This window comes from Ranitomeya variabilis, chromosome 6 (genome assembly GCF_051348905.1).
Source record: "Ranitomeya variabilis isolate aRanVar5 chromosome 6, aRanVar5.hap1, whole genome shotgun sequence".
In the NCBI taxonomy this organism is placed as follows: Eukaryota; Metazoa; Chordata; class Amphibia; order Anura; family Dendrobatidae; genus Ranitomeya; species Ranitomeya variabilis.
The window spans coordinates 129,886,523-129,910,948 of record NC_135237.1 but is presented as its reverse complement, the minus strand read 5'-3'; the positions used below and the strand labels follow the sequence as shown (position 1 = coordinate 129,910,948).

At 41.2% G+C, this 24,426-nt stretch overlaps 1 protein-coding gene across 1 annotated transcript in view; it reads right to left on the bottom strand.

Annotated features, from left to right (window-relative positions):
* Positions 1-1,891: 1,891 nt before the first annotated feature.
* The window catches only part of ANO10 (anoctamin 10), a 339,799-nt gene continuing 317,264 nt past the window's right edge, over positions 1,892-24,426 (bottom strand). The window contains exon 13 of the mRNA XM_077268987.1: positions 1,892-5,314. Coding sequence (XP_077125102.1) covers positions 5,264-5,314 — 51 coding nt within the window. The 3' untranslated portion in view covers positions 1,892-5,263. The remainder of the gene's footprint in view (positions 5,315-24,426) is intronic.

Below are 24,426 nucleotides of genomic sequence, written 5' to 3'. Positions count from 1 at the left end.
GTCTCACTTTGTGTGTATTGTAGACCAGCGGCATTTTCGACAGTGAATTTAGAGAGACAGTGACTCAAGTAAGTTAAGTAAAAGTCCTTTATTGTCCAAATACTGCACACATGAAATCGCCCACCTCCGGATCGCAGCCGGAAATAGCCGTAAGGTTCTCTGGTGCTACCATTTTCACCCAGGTTGCTGGATCTGGCCTGTGTTAGCTTCACACAGCATACAACCACAGCACCTTCAGCTCTGCTGCATGTGAAAACCAAACACAAAACTGCACATCTGAATGAAAACCGTGGTCATGGGCCACTTGTAAGACACGGACTGGAGGGAGAGATCCATCCCACTACCATCCTACAGATCTCTCCAAACATAAAAGCCCAAGTCAGGTTTTCCTAAACTGACTTGGTCAAATTTCTTGACCCAGTCCATGCCGCGCCCCGCCTGGGCCATGGGGTACTCGGCACCGTGTCCGGTCGCTATTAAAGGGGATGTCACGCTGGCTGCGACCCGGTCCGTGGCCCTGGGCGCCTAATTAAAGGGGAACTGTCTTTAAAGGGATATTGTAAATAAGTCTGTCGTGACGCCACCTGTGGTGTTTAGTAAATAGTGGGACTGATGCTGCTTTAAAAGGGGTCCTCTGGGGGATGTTGTCGCAGCAATGATGGTAACGCTTCCCACAGGTGAAGCGGGGTCCCCAGGGGTTCTGAAATGTATGGTGATAATGGTGTAGGCCGGTAAAATGAGTAAAGGACACAAGTTGTAAGTCTTTACCTGGTTTACTGTAGTTAGCAGGCAATGTGGCTCGGCCGGATCTGAGGCAATGGAAGAATCCCTTTTTCCAGTTGAGGTCCGTGAGCCTTTCCAACTAGCGCCGTTATATGTGAAGTCCCTGCTGCCTGAAGCTTTCTGCAGAGTCCTCTTTCCCCCTGTCCTTAGACAGGTACCTGCACGACGGGCAGCTTGAGCCTTTTTATAGGGACTCTATCATGCCCCGGGCTCCTCAGGTGCTGCTGCGTCTCAGGTGTAGTGCGGGTCGTTCATTTAAAGTTCTGAACCCTCCGGTTCCGCCAAGTGTCCTACAGTTTCACTAAGGTCTTGGGCTCTCGGCACCCATGTACTGCGCTTCGGCTCTGAGGGAGCCCGATCACAATTCCCCTCTGAGCGCTGTTCCGCTCCTCTGCTCCTTTCCTCTGTTGCTCCACCACATTCAACCATTCGAGTATTTCTCCTTCCAGAGGCTGCAGCTCCCACGTGGCTGCTGGGCCTCTCTGTCTGCTCTCAGACTTCCTTCTCCCTCTGTGTCTCTCTCAGACTGGCTATCTCCTCCTCCAGACCAAGATATATATCCATATTTGAGGGAAGCTCCCCTGAATCCGGGTCCTGAGCTCCCCCTCCTGGCCTGGATTTGGAATGTGTTGTATGTGGGTGCCTTACCAGGGAAAGAGAACTCCATTGCCTCTGAGCATGATATTACCCTCTCCGAAAGGAAGGCAACATCACTGCAACAACCGGTTACCTGGGGTGTTGCATCCACACTTAATTAAATTTTGCATGGTACTACCAGCTGTGGCTGTGATTACAATGCACGCTAGTGGTTCTAAGCACATTCTGGGGGACACAATGACCCTCACATATGATTCCTCTCACTGTCTCACAATATACACAGTGATCTACTTAGATTTGGTGATGTAAACCTTACAATGTACATACTACAAATCTAACATAGGTATTAAGTGCTGGATTTTACATCCCATCATATTTTATAACATGAACACTTTTATTTTAGCCTGAGAAGCCCAAACTGCAGCACGTGTGATATCCAGGGTCCAGTCTCGGCCACGTGCAGAATTGTAGAGCTGAGGATTTGACACATTACACATGATACAAGGACACATGATGGTGGGTTCTGATATTTATTTGCATGCATTAATAAGTAACAGTCACATAGAAGTGTTAATGCTGACCATAGACCATAAGGAAAGTCTTGTTTCACAGGTTACTGCTCATCACATAAAACTCCTGAGTTACAAGAACAATCAAAAAACAAAATGAAAAATAAAACATAAGAGAGAAGAGTTCCTTTAAGTACATCCAGTCTGGCACCAATTGTAGGTCGGGCTCTGAGCCATCTATATTAAGAATAATTTATCTTTCTCTGTACCTCTTAGGTTATTGTTATGTGGAAAACCTGAGAATATCAAATCATTGTTACAGTGAAAGGTACAAAGGTTTACCTCGTAACAGCGCTACCCTAGCCGATGGGCGATATCTGGTACTGCAACACATGTCTATTTACATGAATAGAAATTACTTGAAAATGTGGTGTTATTTCTGGAAAGAAGGAAAACATATTTTCTGATCCTGAACAACCCATTTGATGTAAAAGGCTAAAAGACAATATTCCTCACCCCACTTCCGATTTGTATAATACTAGGTTAATTATCACAATATACACACATTCCAACAATGTCTGTCGGCCCCATACATTTCCTTATGAGTCAGTAATTATTCACTAGGAAGTTCTGCATAATATCTACTGAATCTGATTTTTTAATTGCTGTTGGGCGATCAGTGGGCGGATTCCATGCAAGCTATTATACAGATCCTGCGGGTGACACCGCCGGGCATCACTTGGCTTCTGGCTTATATTCATACAAATACTTGATGCCTTTGTTATATAGGTAGATATCCACACTGCCGAACCGTGGATCACTATAGAAGTAGTTAAGTTTTCTTTAGGCGGCATGCGGAAGTCAAAGTGTTAAGCAGCATATACGGTAAACTATTAAGGAACCATACAAAAAGCCCTTCTGCAATGGACTAAAGCTAATATTCCTCATGACTAAACATACTACAAATATCGTTTAAAATATATATATTTTTTCCTGTTCTTATGGCAAATTTATACTTTTTATTTTCTTAGAAATATTACTTTGAAAAAACAAAACATAACATTGTTCTATTCTAAATAATGCAGATAATATCTACCTGGCATCTCTGGTAATACACACAAATGTCAGGTCACACACAGCTCTATACTTGTAGTGTTACCCCCACTAGTTTTAGCAGTAGTCAATATCTTATATCTGTGAAATACTTATCCTCAGTGGGACTTGTGGTAGAGAACATGAATCTGCATACAGTCAACAGCACCCTAAAAAAGGCAGAAGGAAGTGGTGTCACCCATTCAAATGTAAAGGGAACCTGTCACCAAGTTTTCCCATTATAAACTAAAGCGCTCACCTTTATCTGCTCTATTACTATAGTCTGAACTGGTATCTAAGCCCTGAACTCCCCTTGCATGTGCCAAAAAATACCTTATACGCTTTTGGCATACGGAGCGGTCCGGTCCAAAAGGCGTCTCTCTTCTTTTCTTGGTGCCTCCTCTATGTGCAGGATCGCCGTTCTCTTGGCTTGATTGATGTGGATGACGCAAATCTTGTACCTGTGCAGTTGAAGGACAGGCCTAATGTGTTCTGCCAGCTAAGGGCAGAACAAAGTTCTGTACTGCGCATGCGTCAGCACAAACTTTACTTTCGTTAATAGGTGCCGGTGCATTATAGGTCTTTGCTTAGTAGGGCAGAACACAGAGCTCTGCAGTCTAACTGTGCAGGTACAATATTTGCGGTGACAATTGTGGATGATGCAGGACGCATCATCCACATCTATTAAGACAGGAGGACGGCGATGCTGCACTTAGAGGTGGCGCCGAGAAAAGAATAGAAAAAAAAGACGCCTATCGGACCGGACCGCACCATATGCCAGAAGTAAATAAGGTATTTTATGGCATATGCAGGGAGAGTTCAGGGCTTAGGAAAAGGTCGATGGACTGCAGTAATAGAGCAGTTACAGGTGCTGGCATTAATTAATAATGGGAAAACATGATGACAGACTTCATTTAATGGGGAAATTTCCCCAAAAGTGATTTTCTGGTATGTCAGATATACACAGTATGTCAGAAGACCACATCAGCGGAGTCGGTGAGGACAGACCTCCACCAATTTATAGAGCTATAAACTGGCAAATTCCTTCTTTAAAGCAAATCTCAGACACAGCGCATTGTCATTCAAATCTGTCGAGCAAAGCCATAGGGGTTCAGACATGGTCACCCAATGTGATCTCCTGAACATGCCTGTGATGAGTCAGCAAAAATAATTTTTCTTGAATTTATAAAATTCTCTTTATGGGATCCCTATGACTTTTTAACAAACTTCTCACGTATGATAGCGATATATCAGAATTTTTAATCAGCGGTGGTCATAGCATCCAAGCCTCTGCCAATAAAAACTTTTGACATGTCACTATGCGGTTAGTGGAATTCAGAGGTACCCTTTAAAGGTTACAGAACTGACATTATGCTAAACCGTCTGTTATGAAGCATAATAATAAAGTATACATTGATTTGTTGTGATCTTCATCAGACATAGAAAATGACATATGAATGTATAATACCCAGAATAAAGTTGTTCAAGGGCACAACGACTTTCTTCCAAAGACAGCGCACACCGGTCATTGGACCCAAGCCACCATGCCAGCCACAGCCCGATGACCGGCTGTTTTTGGAGTAGCAGGGTTGATTTTAGCTAATCCTGGACAATCATTTTAACTTCATCATATGTGATACGCTAGGTCCATTGGGAAGATAAAGCAACTGGTACTGGGCTACTGAAAACTAGACGTCTAGGGGGATGTTGTCCTAAATATACTTTACTAAGTTTTATGGTGAATCGCCACTTGGACCATGATTAACTAAAGATACAAGATTATTAGAATGTAATTTCCAAATCTAAAAAACTGCACAAAGAAAAATTATAATAGAAGCAGAAATAAACAGTTTTGAGGTCAAGATTGACTCTTCTATCACATATCAGTCATTTACGAGGAGAGCGTGGGGTAACATGTGCATGGTTATGTCTGTAGACTAGCAGAAATCTTTATGACACAGAACACGGCCGTGCTGTATGTTAACCGTCTGGGTCCAGATGGAAGTGTGGTCACATGGTCACGTCAGGTTTTCATGAATACTCTTGATCCTCCACCAAGTGAGATATGCAGCAACCAGGACCTGAAGCTAAAGAATATATTATCATCCGACCCACACATGCCAGCACCGGATCTAACGCAGGAGACGCAATACACTAAATGAAAAACACTTCAACCTGAGAAGCCAAGGGAGGTGCTTTGGTAAACTGAAAGACTGAAAGATAGTCATTGCAGGAAACTTGTAAGTGCAAATACTTTTGTACAATGTGTCCACGTTGGTTCTTCACGAGTCTATTGCATCTTCAGTGAGGGAGTCGAAAGACAGTTTCATTTGCTGGAAAACAAAGAAAAGCAGCGGTTAGAAAATGAGTGGATGACATAAGTATAAAATTTTGATGTTGAATCCACATCTAGAATGTATTTATCAGTGTTTATTTTTACAGTTAATTCTTTAAAGGAGTCTATCACCTCCAAGACTGAAAATTAACTACTTAGACCTTCATATAGGGGTCCTGCCCCTTAGAAAAATCATACAGGTACTGATGATGTGGGGTGCCCCCTGATCTATCTCCCCAACCCTGCCCACATCGACACTGCAGAGGCCGAGTGCCTTCATACACAGTGCCAATAAGGGCAGAGTTCTCATCGCCTTTCCTGTGTATCACTGCATACAGAATCACACAGCCGCACACGGCCACTGTCCGCAGGAGACGGAGATGAAAGCGTGCGCACAGTGACACTGCACGTTCTTATCCCTCTCCTGTTAGCATAGGCCAAGGTTGCTTTGTAATCCTGTGTGTAGTGAATGGCGACTATACGCATATAAAGCAGATGAGCCCCTGTACACACCCACCAACACTATGTATGTATGAACTCGGCCACTGCAGTGTCAGCGTGTAGGGCTGGGGACTTAAGATGAAAAGGCAATACAAAGCGAGTGCTGCCACTCACCAACAGGTGAGGGGCAGAGTATTGTAATTACGAGAGCACAAAAGTGCAACTTTATGAGACTCAAAATAGTTTATTTCATTGGTTTCATTTCAAGCTTGTGAATCTGACAAGAGAAAACACAACATGATTTGCGCTCACTTAAGTAAAAATAATCTGAAAAATAAGAAATGTTTGTGAATTTTACATCCAGATATTTGGATAAAAGATTTACAGTGAAATACAATGCTAGTAAAATGGGAGAGATTTAAAAAAAAAAAAAATTGGGGCCAGAAATTTACCGACTTTGCAGATTTTTGAATTGGCATCTTGTCAATTTCACATGCATATTTATTACAGATTTTCAGTATAAATATGTCTTAAATCCGCAATAAAAACCCAATGTTGTGGATTTTGTTGTGGGTCAGTGGCAGAATCCATGGCAAGGGAAATAACAGAGAACTACTGATAAATCTGGGATCAGCCAACTACACACCAGGAAAACAAATATGCAATAAAAAGGAAAAATAAGTGTGCTAGTAAGTCAGGATCACTGAATAGAATATAATAAATATTTTACTTAACATGCATAAACCAATAATGACATATTATTACAAACATTTAAAAAACACAATGTCTAAAAATTATCCACTAGGTGTGTCCACGTAAAAACTTACACCTCACCTCCAATATCCAACACAGAAAAAAAAAAGTCAAATGTATAAATAATTACTATGGAGAAAAATAATTACTACAGAGAATGTTTGAATAAATATGCAACTATGCAAACAATACACCTTGAAACATAAAGTTTAAAATAATATACGCCAAGAAAATATAAAGGTGACTGGTCAAAGGTAAAAGGCGACCATGATTGTACCGTATATTCAATAAAGCAATGAAAACTGCAGGCAACGATGTTAGTTAATGATAATAAGTACACCTAATTTATGCATAAAGGATCTGCAAAATAATACTTATTTATACAAGGAAAAATTAGTCACCAGATGTAGGAAAAGAATGGTAAGTATCCTACTAAGAAATCAATAAGCTTGTGGAAATCTCCATGAATAAATAGGAACTGTGGACATGGACAGAAGATAACAGAGGAATGGAGACCCCACGCCTATCGACACCCAAAATGTGGCTTCCTCAGGGGTAATAGCATCAGAAGCCATGCAAAATCTACAAGTGAAAAACACTGCAGAAAGTATCGTCATCAAATCCACAATGTGTAAACTTACCTAAGGTAATTATATTTCTGTTCAGACTAAGGCCGGGGTCACACTTGCGAGTTCAATGCGAGAAACTTGGGTGAGTCTCTCGCATCAAGTCCCGGCACTGCTGCCAGCACTCGGGACCGGAGTTTGCGGCTGCATGTATTTCTATGCAGCCACACGCTCTGGAACCGAGTGCCGCGGCAGTGCCGGGACTTGATGCGAGAGACTTGTGCGAGTTTCTCGCATTGAACTCACAAGTGTGACTCCGGCCTAAATATGACCATACACATTATACAGCTTACAGCCAAGCACTTACTTGGCCATCAGATATTCCTGCAGACGCCATTATAAATGTGCACTCTGCTCAGCTGAGTGAGCCAGCTTTTCTAATGAAGAGCGAAGGATAAGCCACTGCTCATCCCTTTTTAGCTAAATCTCTCTTAAAACAAAAGGTCAGGTAACTGGAAATCTTGCAGGTCAGTCTTTCTGCCAATATCTAGACTCTGATGACAGTCAAAATACTCCCACACATATGAAATATTCAGATGATCCAGTCTAAATTAGTGGGTTTGACAAATTAATATTAATTTGTATGTATGGCTAGTTTTCAAAAGGTATCGTTTTTAGGTCCTCGAACCAACGCATATGGAGTGAATGGATCTCGAGAATCTTTATCGCTATGGGTGCTAGCTTTTGTATTGATGTCTCTAGTCACACATGCCGTAGCAGTCATATAGTAGGACACAAGGCTGGCACTACCACCCAATTTATCAGCTGGAGTTCCAATTACAGCTATTAAGCGGTTTTTACATTGATGGTGATCAGCTTTCAAAGGAGTCCAAAAACGCATTTCACAAAGAATAAACATGCAGCACTCACCATGTAGTAGTAAATTACATATATATTTTATTCCATAGATAAAATAGTAAGGAGGTATACAGAAATAGTGGTCAACAGGATGACTGTTTCGCACACAATGAGCTTTCTCAAGGCATTGTGAGCTAAACCACTGTTATATTATTTTATTAACGGTCTTCAGCTGTATCTCAAGCCATGGCAACTTGGTGGATGAACGCTCTGCAGGAAGATAGATCTTGTGCTAGTCTAGATAGGTCCACCAGGCTCTTCTCTGCCATTATCTTGATAGCATCAAGCTATGAGGTTGTTGGTCTTCCTTTTCGCCTTGCTCCTTCTATTCTTCCTGATCATGATGTCCTTCTCCAATGATTGCTCTCTTTGTATGATGTTTTCAAAGTCGGCAAGTTATAACTGATTTTTTTGGTCTTTTTACCATCCATGGTATTGATCACATCCTTCTCCAGCACCCCATTTCAAAGGCGTTGATTCCTGTTCTATTTTGTTTCTTTATCGTCCAGGCTTCGCATCCGTATGTTACGACAGAAAAGATCAAACTATGTACAAACCGTGTCTTCATCACCAGTGGAATGTTCCTTGATTTGAAGACTTTGTCTAGTAACTTCATTGAAACCGCTGTAGGCAACCATTATTATTATTATTATTTATTATTATAGCGCCATTTATTCCATGGCGCTTTACATGTGAGGAGGGGTATACATAATAAAAACAAGTACAATAATCTTGAACAATACAAGTCACAACTGGTACAGGAGGAGGAGAGAGGACCCTGCCCGCGAGGGCTCACAATCTACAAGGGATGGGTGAGGATACAGTAGGTGAGGGTAGAGCTGGTCGTGCAGCGGTTTGGTCGATCAGTGGTTACTGCAGGTTGTAGGCTTGTCGGAAGAGGTGGGTCTTCAGGTTCTTTTTGAAGGTTTCGATGGTAAGCGAGGGTCTGATGTGTTGTGGTAGAGAGTTCCAGAGTAGGGGTGATGCGCGAGAGAAATCTTGTATGCGATTGTGGGAAGTGGAGATAAGAGGGGAGTAGAGAAGAAGATCTTGTGAGGATCGGAGGTTGCGTGCAGGAAAGTACCGGGAGATGAGGTCACAGATGTTTGGAAGAGACAGGTTGTGGATGGCTTTGTATGTCATGGTTAGGCTTTTGTACTGGAGTCTCTGGGTAATGGGGAGCCAGTGAAGGAATTGACAGAGGGGAGAGGCCAGGGAATAGCGGGGGGACAGGTGGATTAGTCGGGCAGCAGAGTTTAGAATAGATTGGAGGGGTGCAAGAGTGTTAGAGGGGAGGCCACAGAGCAGGAGGTTACAGTAGTCGAGGCGGGAGATGTAGAGGGCATGGACTAGGGTTTTTGCAGATTCTTGGTTTAGGAATGTACGGATCCATGAAATATTTTTGAGTTGAAGGCGGCAGGAAGTGGAAAGGGCTTGGATATGTGGTTTGAAGGAGAGATCAGTGTCAAGGATTACCCCAAGGCAGCGAGCTTGTGGGACTGGGGAGAGTGGGCAGCCATTTACTGTAATGGATAGGTTCGTTGGGGGGGTCACGTGAGATGGGGGAAATACGATGAATTCTGTTTTGTCCATGTTAAGTTTTAGAAATCTAGCGGAGAAGGATGAAATAGCGGACAGACATTGAGGGATTCTGGTTAGTAGGGTGTACACTACTAGTATTAGTACTAGTTAGTATTACTATACACCTCCCAACTATTTTATCTCTGTAATAAATAAATACTTTCATGGCTTTTACTACTGTGTGGGGAGTGCCAGATATTTAATCTTTGTGGATAATGTTTGCTAGACCTGATTGACCCATGAAACTCTCTGAATTTGTGGATATCCCAAAGCACACAGGGATCACATTTTTTTGTCTGAAAACCTCAAGATATAATAAAGCACTTGCATGTCTGCTACCAAAAATTCAAGTCATTTACTGCAAGCATTCTCTTATCTGCTTGAATAACAGGAGCTACAGCACAACTCTCCCCTGCTACCGCAGAAATCACAACCCAAAGCGGAAAGGAAGCAGCAAGGCTGCACAATGCTACACTCAAAACCTTGGACTCAAAGATGAGAGATCATGAATATCAGTCAACTGTATATCAGTAGTGTTAGTATTTACAAGGGCTGACACCCAAAATAATGAGTCACTAGTTACTAGAACCCTAATCTATTACTATCATGTCCACACTCCACTTGCTTTATCTTTTAATCCTGGGTCAATCACAGGTCAGAAAACTGCCTATAATATCTAATTAACGTATATACTCGAGTAGAAGCCGAGATTTTCAGCCCAAATTTTTGAGCTGAAAGTGCCCCTCTCGGCTTATACTCGAGTCATGGTCGGCAGTGGGGTCGGCGGGTGAGGGGGAGAGAGCAGTGTCGCATACTCACCTGGTCCCGACGCTCCTAACGCTGTCCCATGGTCTCCCTCGCTGCAGCTCTTCCTCTATTCAGCGGTCACGTGGTACTGCTCATTAAAGTAATGAATATGGACTCCACTCCCATAGGGGCGGAGCCGCATATTCATTACTGTAAAGAGTGGTACCGGTGACCGCTCATTGCAGGAAGAAGCTGCGGTACCATGGGACAGCGTCAGGAGCGCCGGGACCAGGTGAGTATTTCATATTCACCTGTCCGCGTTCCATTCGCCGGGCGCCGCTCCGTCTTCCCGTTCTCTTGCAGTGACTGTGCAGGTCAGAGGGCGCGATGACGTATTAGTGTGAGCGCCGCCCTCTGCCTGAACAGTTAGTGCGGAGAGACGGGCGCTGAGGAGCAGCGGGCAGCGACGAGAGGTGAGTATGTGATTTTCTTTTTTATTGCAGCAGCAGCAGCATTACATGTGGCACAATGCTATATGGAGAGTCTATGGGGCCATAAAGAACTGCATGGAGCATTATATGGGGCCATAACTGCATGGAGCATTATATGGGGCCATAACTGTATGGAGCATTATATGGGGCCAAAACTGCAAGGAGCATTATATGGGGCATTATATGGGGCCATAACTGCATGGAGCATTATATGTGGCATCTATGGGACCATAAAGAACTGCATGGAGCATTATATGGGGCTCCTGATTCAATATGGATATTCAAAAACACAACCTACTGATGTCTCAATTAATTTTACTTTTATTGGTATCTATTTTTACTTTTGACATTTACCGGTAGCTGCTGCATTTTCCACCCTAGGCTTATACTCGAGTCAATAAGTTTTCCCAGTTTTTTGTTGCAAAATTAGGGGGGTCGGCTTATACTCGAGTATATACGGTATGTCAATTTCTGGGCTCCAAAAGTAATCAGTGCCCTTCATGGTGATGTATTAAAAGAGAGTACACAAAATCAGACGCAAAAAAACAAAGATTTAGTAACCATAAACATAATAAAACAAAAAATTCAAAATTTCAAAACTACCGCCAAATAGCCTAGAGTTTAACCATTATAATTAGGAACAAAACTTAACTGTAAGGCACTTAGATGCTACTGGAGTCATATTAAATTGGCAGAGAGAAAAGCAAGGTTGGCAGATTATATTATCATATCAGAGATTATTATTACGTGTTCGGGCACAATGTGCCTGAGAGGCCATTTCTAAGAAATCCCTTTTATTTGTAAGAAAAGCCTACTTATTTCTACAAAGTATCCACAAACTTTGCATTCTTCATCCATGAAATGAGCAAAATAAGCAATTGTGCTGAAACCCCTACAGAAAATACGAACCTTCAGGCACAATGAGACTCAGAAGACATGGAGGTCACACCTATTCTCTGCAAGGACGCCAGTAAAACTGAGTGGGGGGTTTCAGGTTTCAAGCAGAATCTAAAAATAGGAAAGTACTGGGAGGGATCACCTGCCGCCTTGGAGAGGTGCAGGAAACAAAAATGTGTGAGCTGCGCCTGTCAGGGGTATTGCGCCTGATGCAGAGTTAACAGTAGGCACTGAAGGCTCTTTAGCATCTTAATGTACTGACCTTAAAGGGAACCTGTCACCCCCCTCAGGCGTTTGTAACTAAAAGAGCCAACTTGTGCAGCACAAATGCTGCATTCTGACAAGGTGGCTCTTTTAGTTATGATGCCTGCACACGCTGAAATAATCACTTAAAAATGTGCCCCCTCATACCCTGAAACGTCCGGGAGGCGGGTCTTACCTTCCTAATCAGATGCAGCACAGCAGTCACTCTGGGCCTGTGCGCGCCGGGCGCCGCCTCCTCTTACTGCATTATCGTCCCCGGAACCTGCGCATTGTTTTTTTTTTTTCGGGCGTGCGCAGTTGCGCTGCCCTTTGTACTTACAGCGCAGGAGCCGGGGACGATAAAACAGCAAGAGGAGGCGGCGCCTGGCGCGCACAGGCCCGGAGTGACGGCTGTGCTGCGTCTGATTAGGAAGAAAAGACCCGCCTCCCGGACGGTTTCAGGGTATGAGGGGGCACATTTTTTAAGTGATTATTTCAGCGTGTGCAGGCATCATAACTAAAAGAGCCACCTTGTCAGAATGCAGCAGTAGTGACCAGTGCTGTGGAGATGAATTTATGCTGTACTTTACGTACATGCTCAGTAGTGACCAGCGCTGTGGAGATGAATCTGTGCTGCACTTTATGTACATGCTCAGTAGTGACCAGTGCTGTGGAGATGAATCTGCGCTGCACTTTATGTACATGCTCAGTAGTGACCAGCGCTGTGGAGATGAATCTGTGCTGCACTTTATGTACATGCTCAGTAGTGACCAGTGCTGTGGAGATGAATCTGCGCTGCACTTTATGTACATGCTCAGGAGTGACCAGTGCTGTGGAGATGAATCTGTGCTGTACTTTACGTACATGCTCAGTAGTGACCAGCGCTGTGGAGATGAATCTGTGCTGCACTTTATATACATGATCAGTAGTGACCAGCGCTGTGGAGATGAATCTGTGCTGCACTTTATGTACATGCTCAGTAGTGACCAGTGCTCTGGAGATGAATCTGCGCTGCACTTTATGTACATGCTCAGGAGTGACCAGTGCTGTGGAGATGAATGAGTGCTGCACTTTACGTACATGCTCAGTAGTGACCAGTGCTGTGGAGATGAATCTGTGCTGCACTTTACGTACATGCTCAGTAGTGAGGCAGTGCTGTGGAGATGAATCTGTGCTGCACTTTATGTACATGTTCAATAGTGATCAGAGCTGTGGAGATGAATCTGTGCTGCACTTTACGTACATGCTCAGTAGTGACCAGTGCTGTGGAGATGAATCTGTGCTCACTTTACACTATGTTCCAAATTATTATGCAAATTACATTTTTATCAGATTTTCCTAAATGGTCGGTGCAAATGACAGTCAGTCTAATAAAAGTCATCACCCGTTAGATTATACATCAAATTTTCTTGAAGAAACCTCCCAATGATAACAGTATAATCTCCAAAATGAATAAAAACTCAAAATGCACTGTTCCAAATTATTAGGCACAGTAGAATTTCTAAACATTTGATATGTTTTAAAGAACTGAAAATGCTCATTTGTGGAATTTTCAGCATTAGGAGGTCACATTCACTGAACAAAAAAGCTATTTAATACACCGGAGAAGTGCTTCTTCTCAGCGGTGAAGCAGAAGCCATCAGACGCTGCGGTCTTCTGGCACTGCTCTGTCGCGGAAACTCCGTGACAGTGGGATTACACTTTTTTTTTGCAATTTCACCGCACTTGGAAATTTTTTCCTGTTTTCCAGGACACAATATGTTAAAACCAATGGTGTCATTCAAAAGTACAACTCGTCTCGCAAAAAACAAGTCATCACATGGCCATATGGAAAGAAAAATTAAAAAGTTATGGCTCTGGGAAGAAGGGGAGCAAAAAAAACAAAATGGAAAAATGAAAATACCTCCGTCATGAAGGGGTTAAAGAAAAACTAACAGGTCTGTGAGAGCCAGAATTCTTGCTGGTTGGTAGATGATCAAATACTTATCTCATGCAATAAAATGCAATTTAATTGTGTAAAAGTCATACAATGTGATTTAGTTTTTTTATTTTTAGATTCTGTCTCTCACAGTTGAAGTAAGTGTACCTATGATAAAAATTACAGACCTCTCCATTCTTTGAAGATGGGAAAACTTGCAAAATTGGCAATGTATCAAATAGTTATTTTCCCCGCTGTATAAATCAGGATGGGGCTCAGTATAAGAGACATATATACCAGGATGGGGGAGATACATAAAAGAATGAGGCCAGGATGAGGGACATATATACCAGGATAGGATAGGGATATACATAAAAGAATGCCAGGATGAGAGACCCCATCCAAATCTTGCACCGGGGCCCATTAGACTCTAGTTACGCCACTGCATAAAACCCCTTTAAAATCTAACATATTTAAGATCGCCTTTCATATAGAATCTGTTACTTGTTCTTACTGAGCATTAAAAATGGCTACTAACACAAAGAAACATAATCCCTAATATAATTGTCTGGTTTAATATTCTCTTCCAATACAAATATTTGTGTGGATTTTATCTCTAGAACAAGGGCACGACTATCAAAATACAGAGCAGAGGCTGCAGAAAGTAGGAGGGTGAGGCTGGAAGCACCTGATTACAGAAATAGAAGCAATGACGTGCTAAACAGCAGTCTGGGTTCACATTAATTGTACTTATTCTCATGCAGGAATTTCCGGAGACTGTGTTCATTGTGCTAGACTTGTCCTCTATGGGAAACTCGTTTTCTGCTATCTCCTTCCTTTTTGGTGCTTTGAAGTTTCCTGCATCCTTTCAACACCAGACATGATGTACCCACACATTGAGTACTGAAGGCAACAGTTAAAGTTTGCACGGAAAGATAACACATCAGAAAGATAATGTGACCAAAACGTTTTTACTCATTAGGAACATTTTACCAGTTTTTCTGAGAGTTCTTCAATAACCCTGAAACTATTTTAGCAGCTTGCTGCCCCATTGCTGACATTTCAGGGGTCAGAAGCTTTTGATGTGGGGTGTCTGTTATTGGTTTCTCATACAGCACCAACATATTCAGCAGGGCTGTACACAATATTTAGATTGTGGGCCCCAATATTGACAGTAGAGTTGAGTGAATATGTTCTGAATCGATTGCCGAATCTGAATTTGCCATATTGCTACCCTATTTGTGCCAAATTTATGTTTGAGGATCAGTTCCAAACATATTCGGTCATTTCTATTCATTTCTATTCCTATTGACTCCAATGGCATTCGACTGTGTTTGGTGAATATTGCAAAAACAATATTCACCGCTGATCATAATCGGAACAAAATTTTGAAAAATTAGCTCAACTCTAATTGACAACGATGACAATATCAGGAATATGATGGAGCCATATAAGCATAATAAAAATAAATAAATCGTTACCATTGCATCACCTCCTCTCCCCGATGAAGTCCACAATCTAATTTCTCTACCACAACCAAAAATACTTTAAAATGTTTTGCATCTTTTTAACACTTCTTTGAAAACGCTGAGGAGATAGTGGGTCATATTTATTAAAGATGACAATTTTAGCCACTTTCTTGATCTAATCTAATTTATCGACATTTGTTGTGGCAGATTTACACGTCTGCCTTTTTTGGTAAATCTGTCACAGCATAAATCAATGATTTTTACTTAACAAGCTAACATTCCGGCACTTACGTCAGGCTTTCTGAAGGGATGACATTTTTTTTTACATTTGTAACTTTTTTGGTGACTTTTTGAAAAGGTTGCCGTTTATAAATGTGGCTGTGACCTGATTGAGCAATGAGTCTTGCCCACTTTTCACTGCACATTTTAAAAACTGCCTCCCTAGATTTAATTGTGGAGCAACTGGTTAAGAAATATGTTGCACGACAGAACCCAACTTTGCAATAAAATGCGTCTGAAAAACAATCAGTTTCGGCTTTTTTTCTCTGACTGCTTTCATATTTTCTGATGGACACTTGTATTTTAGGGGCTGATTTATTATTGCTTTTGTGCTTTTTTTCTGAAGGTATAATAATGGTTCCAGTTAATGATGTTGTTTATTTGCGCCTTATTCATGCTTTCATTTGCACCAATTTTAAATAGATTTAATTTGGTTTCTTCTCTTTTTTTTTTTTTTGGGGGGGGGAGGGGGGACAGGGGAAGCCAATAATGGCGAGCTTTTGGTTATCCACATGCTTTTGCCTGATTCATCATTTGCAACCTTGAGAAATGTTTCTACATTTTTTTGCAAGTACACTCCAGTATCCTAGAATACAAAATCTATTTTTTGTGCAGTTGAAGACTAACATGCAGCATTGTAATTCTTATTAAAATAATTGTGCACATTTTTATTTTAAAAAGATGCAAAAAAGTGAAAGAAACCCCCACCCCCCAAAAAAAGCATCTTTGAATCTGAACCAATTTATCAAATTCTGCACAAATCAAATAATGAATTGGGCCTATGTCTGCCAAGTTTTTGTGCTTATCTGAAAAGACAAGAATACAAAAGCACAAATTAAGTTTGTTCGAACTCTGTGCCATTACATTTTATGGCTCCATTGAGTTTGAAGACCAATTTTTAAGAGATTTAAAGGGAACCTCTGGGGGATACATAGATGCACTGCATAAACGCAGTGTGAACAGGGCCTCACTCAATCGGCAAAACGTTATGGATTTTAGAATATGAAACCTACAGAATTTGGCCCAAGCCACTGAGCCAAAGGTAAACCGATTATACTAGTTATAGTCAAATATACAATTATTAAAAATATGAAGACTATACAGGTGCTTCTCACAAAATTAGAATATCATCAAAAAGTTAACAGTCAGCAGTCTTCCCCATGATTGTGGAGCCTACTGAAACAGACTAAGGGACCTTTTTAAATGCTTAGGAAGCCTTTGCAGGTGCTTTTTGTTAATTATTCTAAATTACTGAGATAATGACTTTTGGGTTTTCATTGGCTGTAAGCTATAATCATCAACATTAACAGAAATAAACACTTGAAATACATCACTCTGTTTGTAGTGACTTTATATAATATGAGTTTCACTTTTTGTATTGAAGAACTGAAATAAATTAACTTTTTGATGATATTCTAATTTTGTCAGAAGCATCTGTACATACCATAAATAATTCAAAGACATAACTCTATCATTAACATATAAAAACATTTAAAACATGTAGGTGGAGGCAGTCTTATGAATATTAATAAAAAAATGAGAGCTTATTTTTACATTATTCCAATGATTCAAAATAAATCTAAAAAATAGCTCCAAAAAACAGCGATTGATATAGCATTAGAATATGGAAACACAAAATTGTTAATACTTTTTTTTATTTTTTACAAGTAGCAACCAAAAAAAAGAAAAAGGAAACTATGAAAAATAGATGAGGCGGCAAAGAGTTATATATATGCAAATACACAATTTTTGAGTACCTGATTGCATATTACTATCCAGTGAAATGTGGCAAGAAAATATATGTGAGATGATTTGCATTCTGTATATTCTTTTCTATTTTATCCTTTTTGTATTTTTTTTCTCATTGCTCATTCACTTGCATGCAATGTATTAATAATAACGATATGAAGGAACATATATGTACAGGGATTATTTCTCTACATCGCCTATATCTATGTTTCCACAGCGGGAGACAATAATTACTATCAGCTATAAAAGAACAAACATGAGTCGACTGCGGCTGCTTGTTAAATAAAAAATTACATGAAACCCTATTGACGTTTTAAAGATAGGAGAAGATACGAGCCTCCAGGATGAAAACCACCAGCCGCAATCTGATCTCCCTGAATCACATTTGATAAATCAATGGTCAGGTATCTCTACGCTGCCAATTAACTTCATTGCAAACATGCTTCATAGTGTGGCTTCAATGTAAGCCAGCTGCTGGAGAGAAGGCAGGAAATCGATAGCTGTGCTTTCAGGCCACGTCATTGATTACATTTTCTACTATTCAGCTGACTTTGGCATTAAAAGGAACTTAAAAATATTAGAGTTCAACTTCTTTATAGGACGCGATAACAAACAAGAGCAGAATGGCAGAGCCACGCCGAACGTAAAGGGTTTAGCGCATTAAAGATTTATGGCTGAATTCAGAATGCCATTATAGGTAAGCGATGCTCTGCCCACAGTCACCAAAGAGATACATGGATTTACTGTACAAAAAGGCCTAAAGCGAGCGATTAAAGACTCCTCCGTGACTATTTTATGAAATGACAGCAATCTATGTATTCTTGCAGTTTTTTTTTTATAGCCAAACAACACAATTTCTTGAGAGCAGTTTTGCCTACTGGCAATACAAACCAGTATATGTAATATGTTGCCCTTACATTGGGTGATATAGATCATGGACTGCTGGCTATGTTGTCACTATTGTCATAATGTCCTGATCTTCAGCACATTTTCCATAGAAGTTTATGGAGAGAAGAACATGTGCAGCCATCTCTAAAATCCTTTTCTCGAGATGGGTGTGTCTCAGAGGCAGGACCTACATCTAGGAGACATTTACAGTATATTCTGCAGATATGTCACAAATGGCTGACATGGGAATAACCCATTAATGAAAAGCTTCTAAACTCCCCCTAGCCCTAAGTGTAGACCACCCTTACACTATTTAGCTCTACAACATGCATAATTGAAGCCCGGGATTAGGAGCTCCTAATATTTTAGGCTCTACTGATATATTCTGAATAGACATGCTCAGCTTGGTAAATGTGTCATGGATAGCATTATAGAAGTGCATGATGGAGTATTGTATACATACTTATGTTCTATGCTTCATGCGCTGCTAATGGTTCTATGTTTGGCATGATATTTATCTTAGAAGACTCCTGTGTTTGATTTAGTTTCCTTGGAGGCCGTGAAGGCAAATCTAAGGCCATGTCTATGTCTAAGACGGCCTGCAGTAAATTATCCAAGTGCATTGCAGGAGACCTTCACAACTCTGAGTGAATATGTGGTAATGACCTCCAATATATGCGGCAGTACAGCAAACAATCAGCATTGTATATGTTTATACATATTTCATGTTTCCATCCAATGTGTCACTGAGATACCAAATGAGAAAAACTAGGCAAGTTGATGCATTATACTGTAGTTTGATTGTGAACATAAAACTCTGCTAAGTATATATGTAATTGCATATCTTCTTTTGATTCATAATACGCTTATGGAAGTGTATACACCATAAACAGTAATATCACAGACAGTGAACATTGACTTTAACAGTGCAAACGTGAAAAAAAGAAGGCCTGTTTTACATGTCTGACATTCATGACCAGATTTTGAGCTGAGATGCCGAGATGCTGAGAACTTCCTGACCCAAACTCAATAGCCACATGGACCTACACAAGACTGTTGAGATAGGGTAAGGGTTCCTTAACACTAAGCGACTTTGCAGCGAGAATGACGACGATCCGTGACGTTGCAGCGTCCTGGATAGCGATCTTGTTGTGTTTGACACGCAGCAGCGATCTGGATCCCGCTGTGATATCGCTGGTCGGAGCTAGAAGTCCAGAACTTTATTTCGTCGTCAGATCACCCGCTATCATCGCTGGATCGTCGTGTGTGACGCCGATCCAGCGATGTGTTCACTTGTAACCAGGGTAAATATCGGGTTACTAAGCGCAGGGCCGCGCTTAGTAACCCGATATTTACCCTGGTTACCATTGTAAAAGTAAAAAAAAAAACTACATACTCACCTTCTGATGTCTGTCACGTCCCCCGGCGTCCACAGGGTTACGCGCTGCTGCCAAGAACTTCCTGCACTGAATGTGTCAGCGCCGGCCGTAGAGCAGAGCACAGCGGTGACGTCACCGCTGTGCTCTGCTTAACTGCCGGCACTGACACAGTCAGTGCAGAAAGCTCTGAGCAGCAGCGCGTAACCCTATGGACGCCAGGGGACGTGACAGACATCAGAAGGTGAGTATGTAGTGTTTTTTCTTTTACTTTTACAATGGTAACCAGGGTAAATATCGGGTTACTAAGCGCGGCCCTGCACTTATTAACCCGATGTTTACCCTGGTTACCTGGGTGCTGCAGGGGGATTTCGGCATCGTTGAAGACAGTTTCAACGATGCCGAAGTCGTTCCCCTGATAATTGGTCGCTAGAGAGAGCTGTCTGTGTGACAGCTCCCCAGCGACCACACAACGACTTACCAACGATCACGGCCAGGTCGTATCGCTGGTCGTGATCGTTGGTAAGTCGTTTAGTATAACGGTACCTTTAGAAGACCCATGGTTGGTCCAGAAATTGTAATCCATACAGAGATCAACAATGTCGGAAGAGTAAAACCGGTGTAACTCACACATCATACCATCAAATTTCTACATTTGATGGTACTCCTTCGGGCTCATTTCTTTGGTTTTGCCGTAGTTTCTTGTACTTTGCTCAAACAGGGGTGTTGCTCCCCCTTTTTGAGGTAGGAATTTTATCTGTATAGCTTCCCAGGAGCAGCTGTCTTCTGAACAGTCGGGCTTGGGTCCAACTCTGCCCCATCTATATTGAGGTCAGTTAACATAAGGTGAGGTATTAATACTAAAAGATAGGACCATCCTGATTAGGTAAACCTTGTCATGGTGGGATGGCATTTACAATTTTGATGAAAACAGTGTTAACTAAGTAATCCATGTTATTTACATGTACGAATAATTTCTACTTACTACAGGATATTTGCTCATTTTGTTTTCATCTTGGGTCTTGTCTTACATGACCACAGTGTGAACGTGCTCCAACACAGTGGACGAATTCCAACTTACATTCCGGTTCATTTCTTTGGTTTTGCATTAGTTAATTTTTTCTAATGAAAAGGAAAAAATGTCTAACTTTCAACTTCTGATCTGTGTTCTTTTATGAATAACACTTTTATATAAGAGCTTTCCAAATCATTGCATACTTGTTTTCTTTACATTTTACACAGGTTCCCAACTTTTTGGGTATTGGGGTTGTAGGATAATCCCTCAATGTGTATTAAACAAGTCTCTAGAGCATTACTGCACCTTCTCAGTACAAGTAATTGGTGTTCCTGAGGTTGGGCCCTCAATTCATTAACTTCTCCAAAAGGTAGGTGCAAAGGCTTTACAATTTAAGTACTATAGTGCCACAAGGACTTGGAAGGTAATGAGCTGTGATTGTGATATTTGTATTAGTTTCTATTAATACAGATGCACAAAAATGAATGGTCTGAACAGCTTGACCACTGTCTTCAGCTGAACCACTGTAAGTACATTCAGAAAGATCTTATCTAGTCATGTTTACTGACTAATCCGTATGGGTAACCTCCTGATAGAACCCACAAGTCCAACATTACTGTGCTTTTTGTAGACACAATCTCTTATTAAGAAGATTAATTAGAGAAGCAACGTTTGAGGAACAGATCCCTGAGAAAACCTCCTGAGATCTATCTACTGCACATATTTAACTTTCCCTGACCTTCATTTCTATTGATGTGTGTGAAGCGTTTCGTGGATGACTGGTTTCTATAAAGTAATATCACTTAAAGAGATTCTTACAACTATAGTTCATGTTCCAAATGTCCCCTATAGTGACCATTAGTGCAAATGTCAGAGCCTTCATCTCCAGAAATGTGGCCAGGGGATTTCAGGGAATGCTGAGAACAGCATTGCTAGGAAAACGATTTACCCTTATGTTGTTAGACACATGGCACCGTTGTAGTTATTAGTTTATCAGCAAGACCCTGCGAACTCAGTTCTTGTGAGCAGCGAAGAGGAAGAACATCTTAAGAGGAACCAGTGGGATATTGGAACAATCTGCACAGAAAATAGAAGCCTAAATACACTGGAGTCCATGTAAATGCCTAAAATCAAAGGGATTAAATAAAATCATCACATCATAAAAATATCTAGGAATAAAAACCTAACTTCATTATTGCTTATCACACATCAGAAGCAAATATGTAAGGTCAAACTAATGAGATTAAGATGTCCTACACAGCTATGCTGCAGATATTAAAAGGTTTTCCATACCTTTTTCGAAACTGGCCAAAGTAAAGAGATTGTTATTAAAAAATGAAAGAAGTGTTACTTAGGGCTCAAGCAGGCGTCTCATATTCAAGTATGAATCCTATCCGTGGTTTTCACAAATAGCACTCATATCTGTGTAGTTCATGGAGCCATTCACATACCCATGATTTTTCATAGACCGTGCGATCTGCGAAAAATCACAGAGACATGTCTGATTTTGACCTGAGGGTCAGATTAAAACGGCAATGCAAGTCTATAGGTCCGTGAAAAATAGGACCGCACTCAGATGACATGCAAATGCGGTCCAATTGTCACGGAATGTCACATAGGAGAAGTTGGAGAAACTTTTTTTTCTCCATGTATGGGAAAAACAGAGGACACTTGAACCGCACTCTGATCAAAATGATCTGAATGATCTGTCTGAATGAAGCCTTATCTATCAGTATCCAAACTGCACTGGGATTGAAAGTGATAATGTCCCACCTTTAGGGTATGTGCACACGTCCGGATTTCTTGCAGAAATTTCCTGAAGAAAACCGGAAATTTTCTGCAAGAAATCCGCATTTTTTTTTTTTGCGTTTTTTTCCCGTTTTTTAGCATTCTGCAAGCGTAATTAGCTTGCAGAATGCTAAAGTTTTCCAAGCGATCTGTAGCATCGCTTGGAAAACTGACTGACAAGTTGGTCACACTTGTCAAACATACTGTTTGACAAGTGTGACCAACTTTTTACTATAGATGCTGCTTATGCAGCACCTATAGTAAAAGATAGAATGTTTAAAAATAATAAAAAAAATAAAAAAATGGTTATACTCTGCCTCTGCAGACAGCCAATCTCCTCAGCGGCGTCCGTTCCTATAGATGCCGGTGTGGTTCAGGACCTTCGATGACGTCGCGTCATTTTTCTTTTGGCTTATTTCACTGTATTATGTTTACAGCTCTGTTGCAGACATGTGTTTCCACATTTTGATCCTGCGGTCATACGCTGTTCCCTCATTCCCCTACTTCGTATGGCCTCCATACACAGACTAAAGTCGGCCAAACCCTGAGATATCGATAGTTTTGCACAACAGTCTGGTACGTATGTGGGCCCTGGATAGTTGATTGTTGGAGAAGATAAGGATCGAGCATGTCCAATTTTGAACTGCCAATCCTGTTGTTCTCTGCTAGATCAGTCGCTGCCTGACTTTCTCTGGCAGTGGCACTCTCATAGGAAGCACAGGATCGAATTGGCAAGCAAGCACTTGGATGTATGGAAGTCATATAACATAGCTGCTAGCTGAACGATTGGTTAAACCATTGTTTGGCCGACAAGCATCTAAATCTGTATGGGGGCTTTAGTGCTATACATTCGGAAAGTCACCAATAAATAAGGCAGAGGTATAAGTGCTGATGCCTTTAAGATCTGACTATGCAGGTTTTGCTTGTAATCTGGAGACATATAGGGAACTGAACACACAAGACATTCTTTTATTTAAGTTACTACATTTTAGAAGTATTGGAGCAATAAAACAATGGCTGCTAGCATGTACAAGTGTAATAAATATATGTGTGGGACATATCTGTATTGCGTCAAATGAAGGAACACAGTGAAGGGTGGTGTAGACCAGACTTCGGTTACATAATTTACATGTACAGTGGGGCAAAAAAGTATTTAGTCAGTCAGCAATAGTGCAAGTTCCACCACTTAAAAAGATGAGAGGCGTCTGTAATTTACATCATAGGTAGACCTCAACTATGGGAGACAAACTGAGAGAAAAAAATACAGAAAATCACATTGTCTGTTTTTTTATCATTTTATTTGCATATTCTGGTGGAAAATAAGTATTTGGTCAGAAACAAACAATCAAGATTTCTGGCTCTCACAGACCTGTAACTTCTTCTTTAAGAGTCTCCTCTTTCCTCCACTCATTACCTGTAGTAATGGCACCTGTTTAAACTTGTTATCAGTATAAAAAGACACCTGTGCACACCCTCAAACAGTCTGACTCCAAACTCCACTATGGTGAAGACCAAAGAGCTGTCAAAGGACACCAGAAACAAAATTGTAGCCCTGCACCAGGCTGGGAAGACTGAATCTGCAATAGCCAACCAGCTTGGAGTGAAGAAATCAACAGTGGGAGCAATAATTAGAAAATGGAAGACATTCAAGACCACTGATAATCTCCCTCGATCTGGGGCTCCACGCAAAATCCCACCCCGTGGGGTCAGAATGATCACAAGAACGGTGAGCAAAAATCCCAGAACCACGAGGGGGGACCTAGTGAATGAACTCCAGAGAGCTGGGACCAATGTAACAAGGCCTACCATAAGTAACACACTACGCCACCATGGACTCAGATCCTGCAGTGCCAGACGTGTCCCACTGCTTAAGCCAGTACATGTCCGGGCCCGTCTGAAGTTTGCTAGAGAGCATTTGGATGATCCAGAGGAGTTTTGGGAGAATGTCCTATGGTCTGATGAAACCAAACTGGAACTGTTTGGTAGAAACA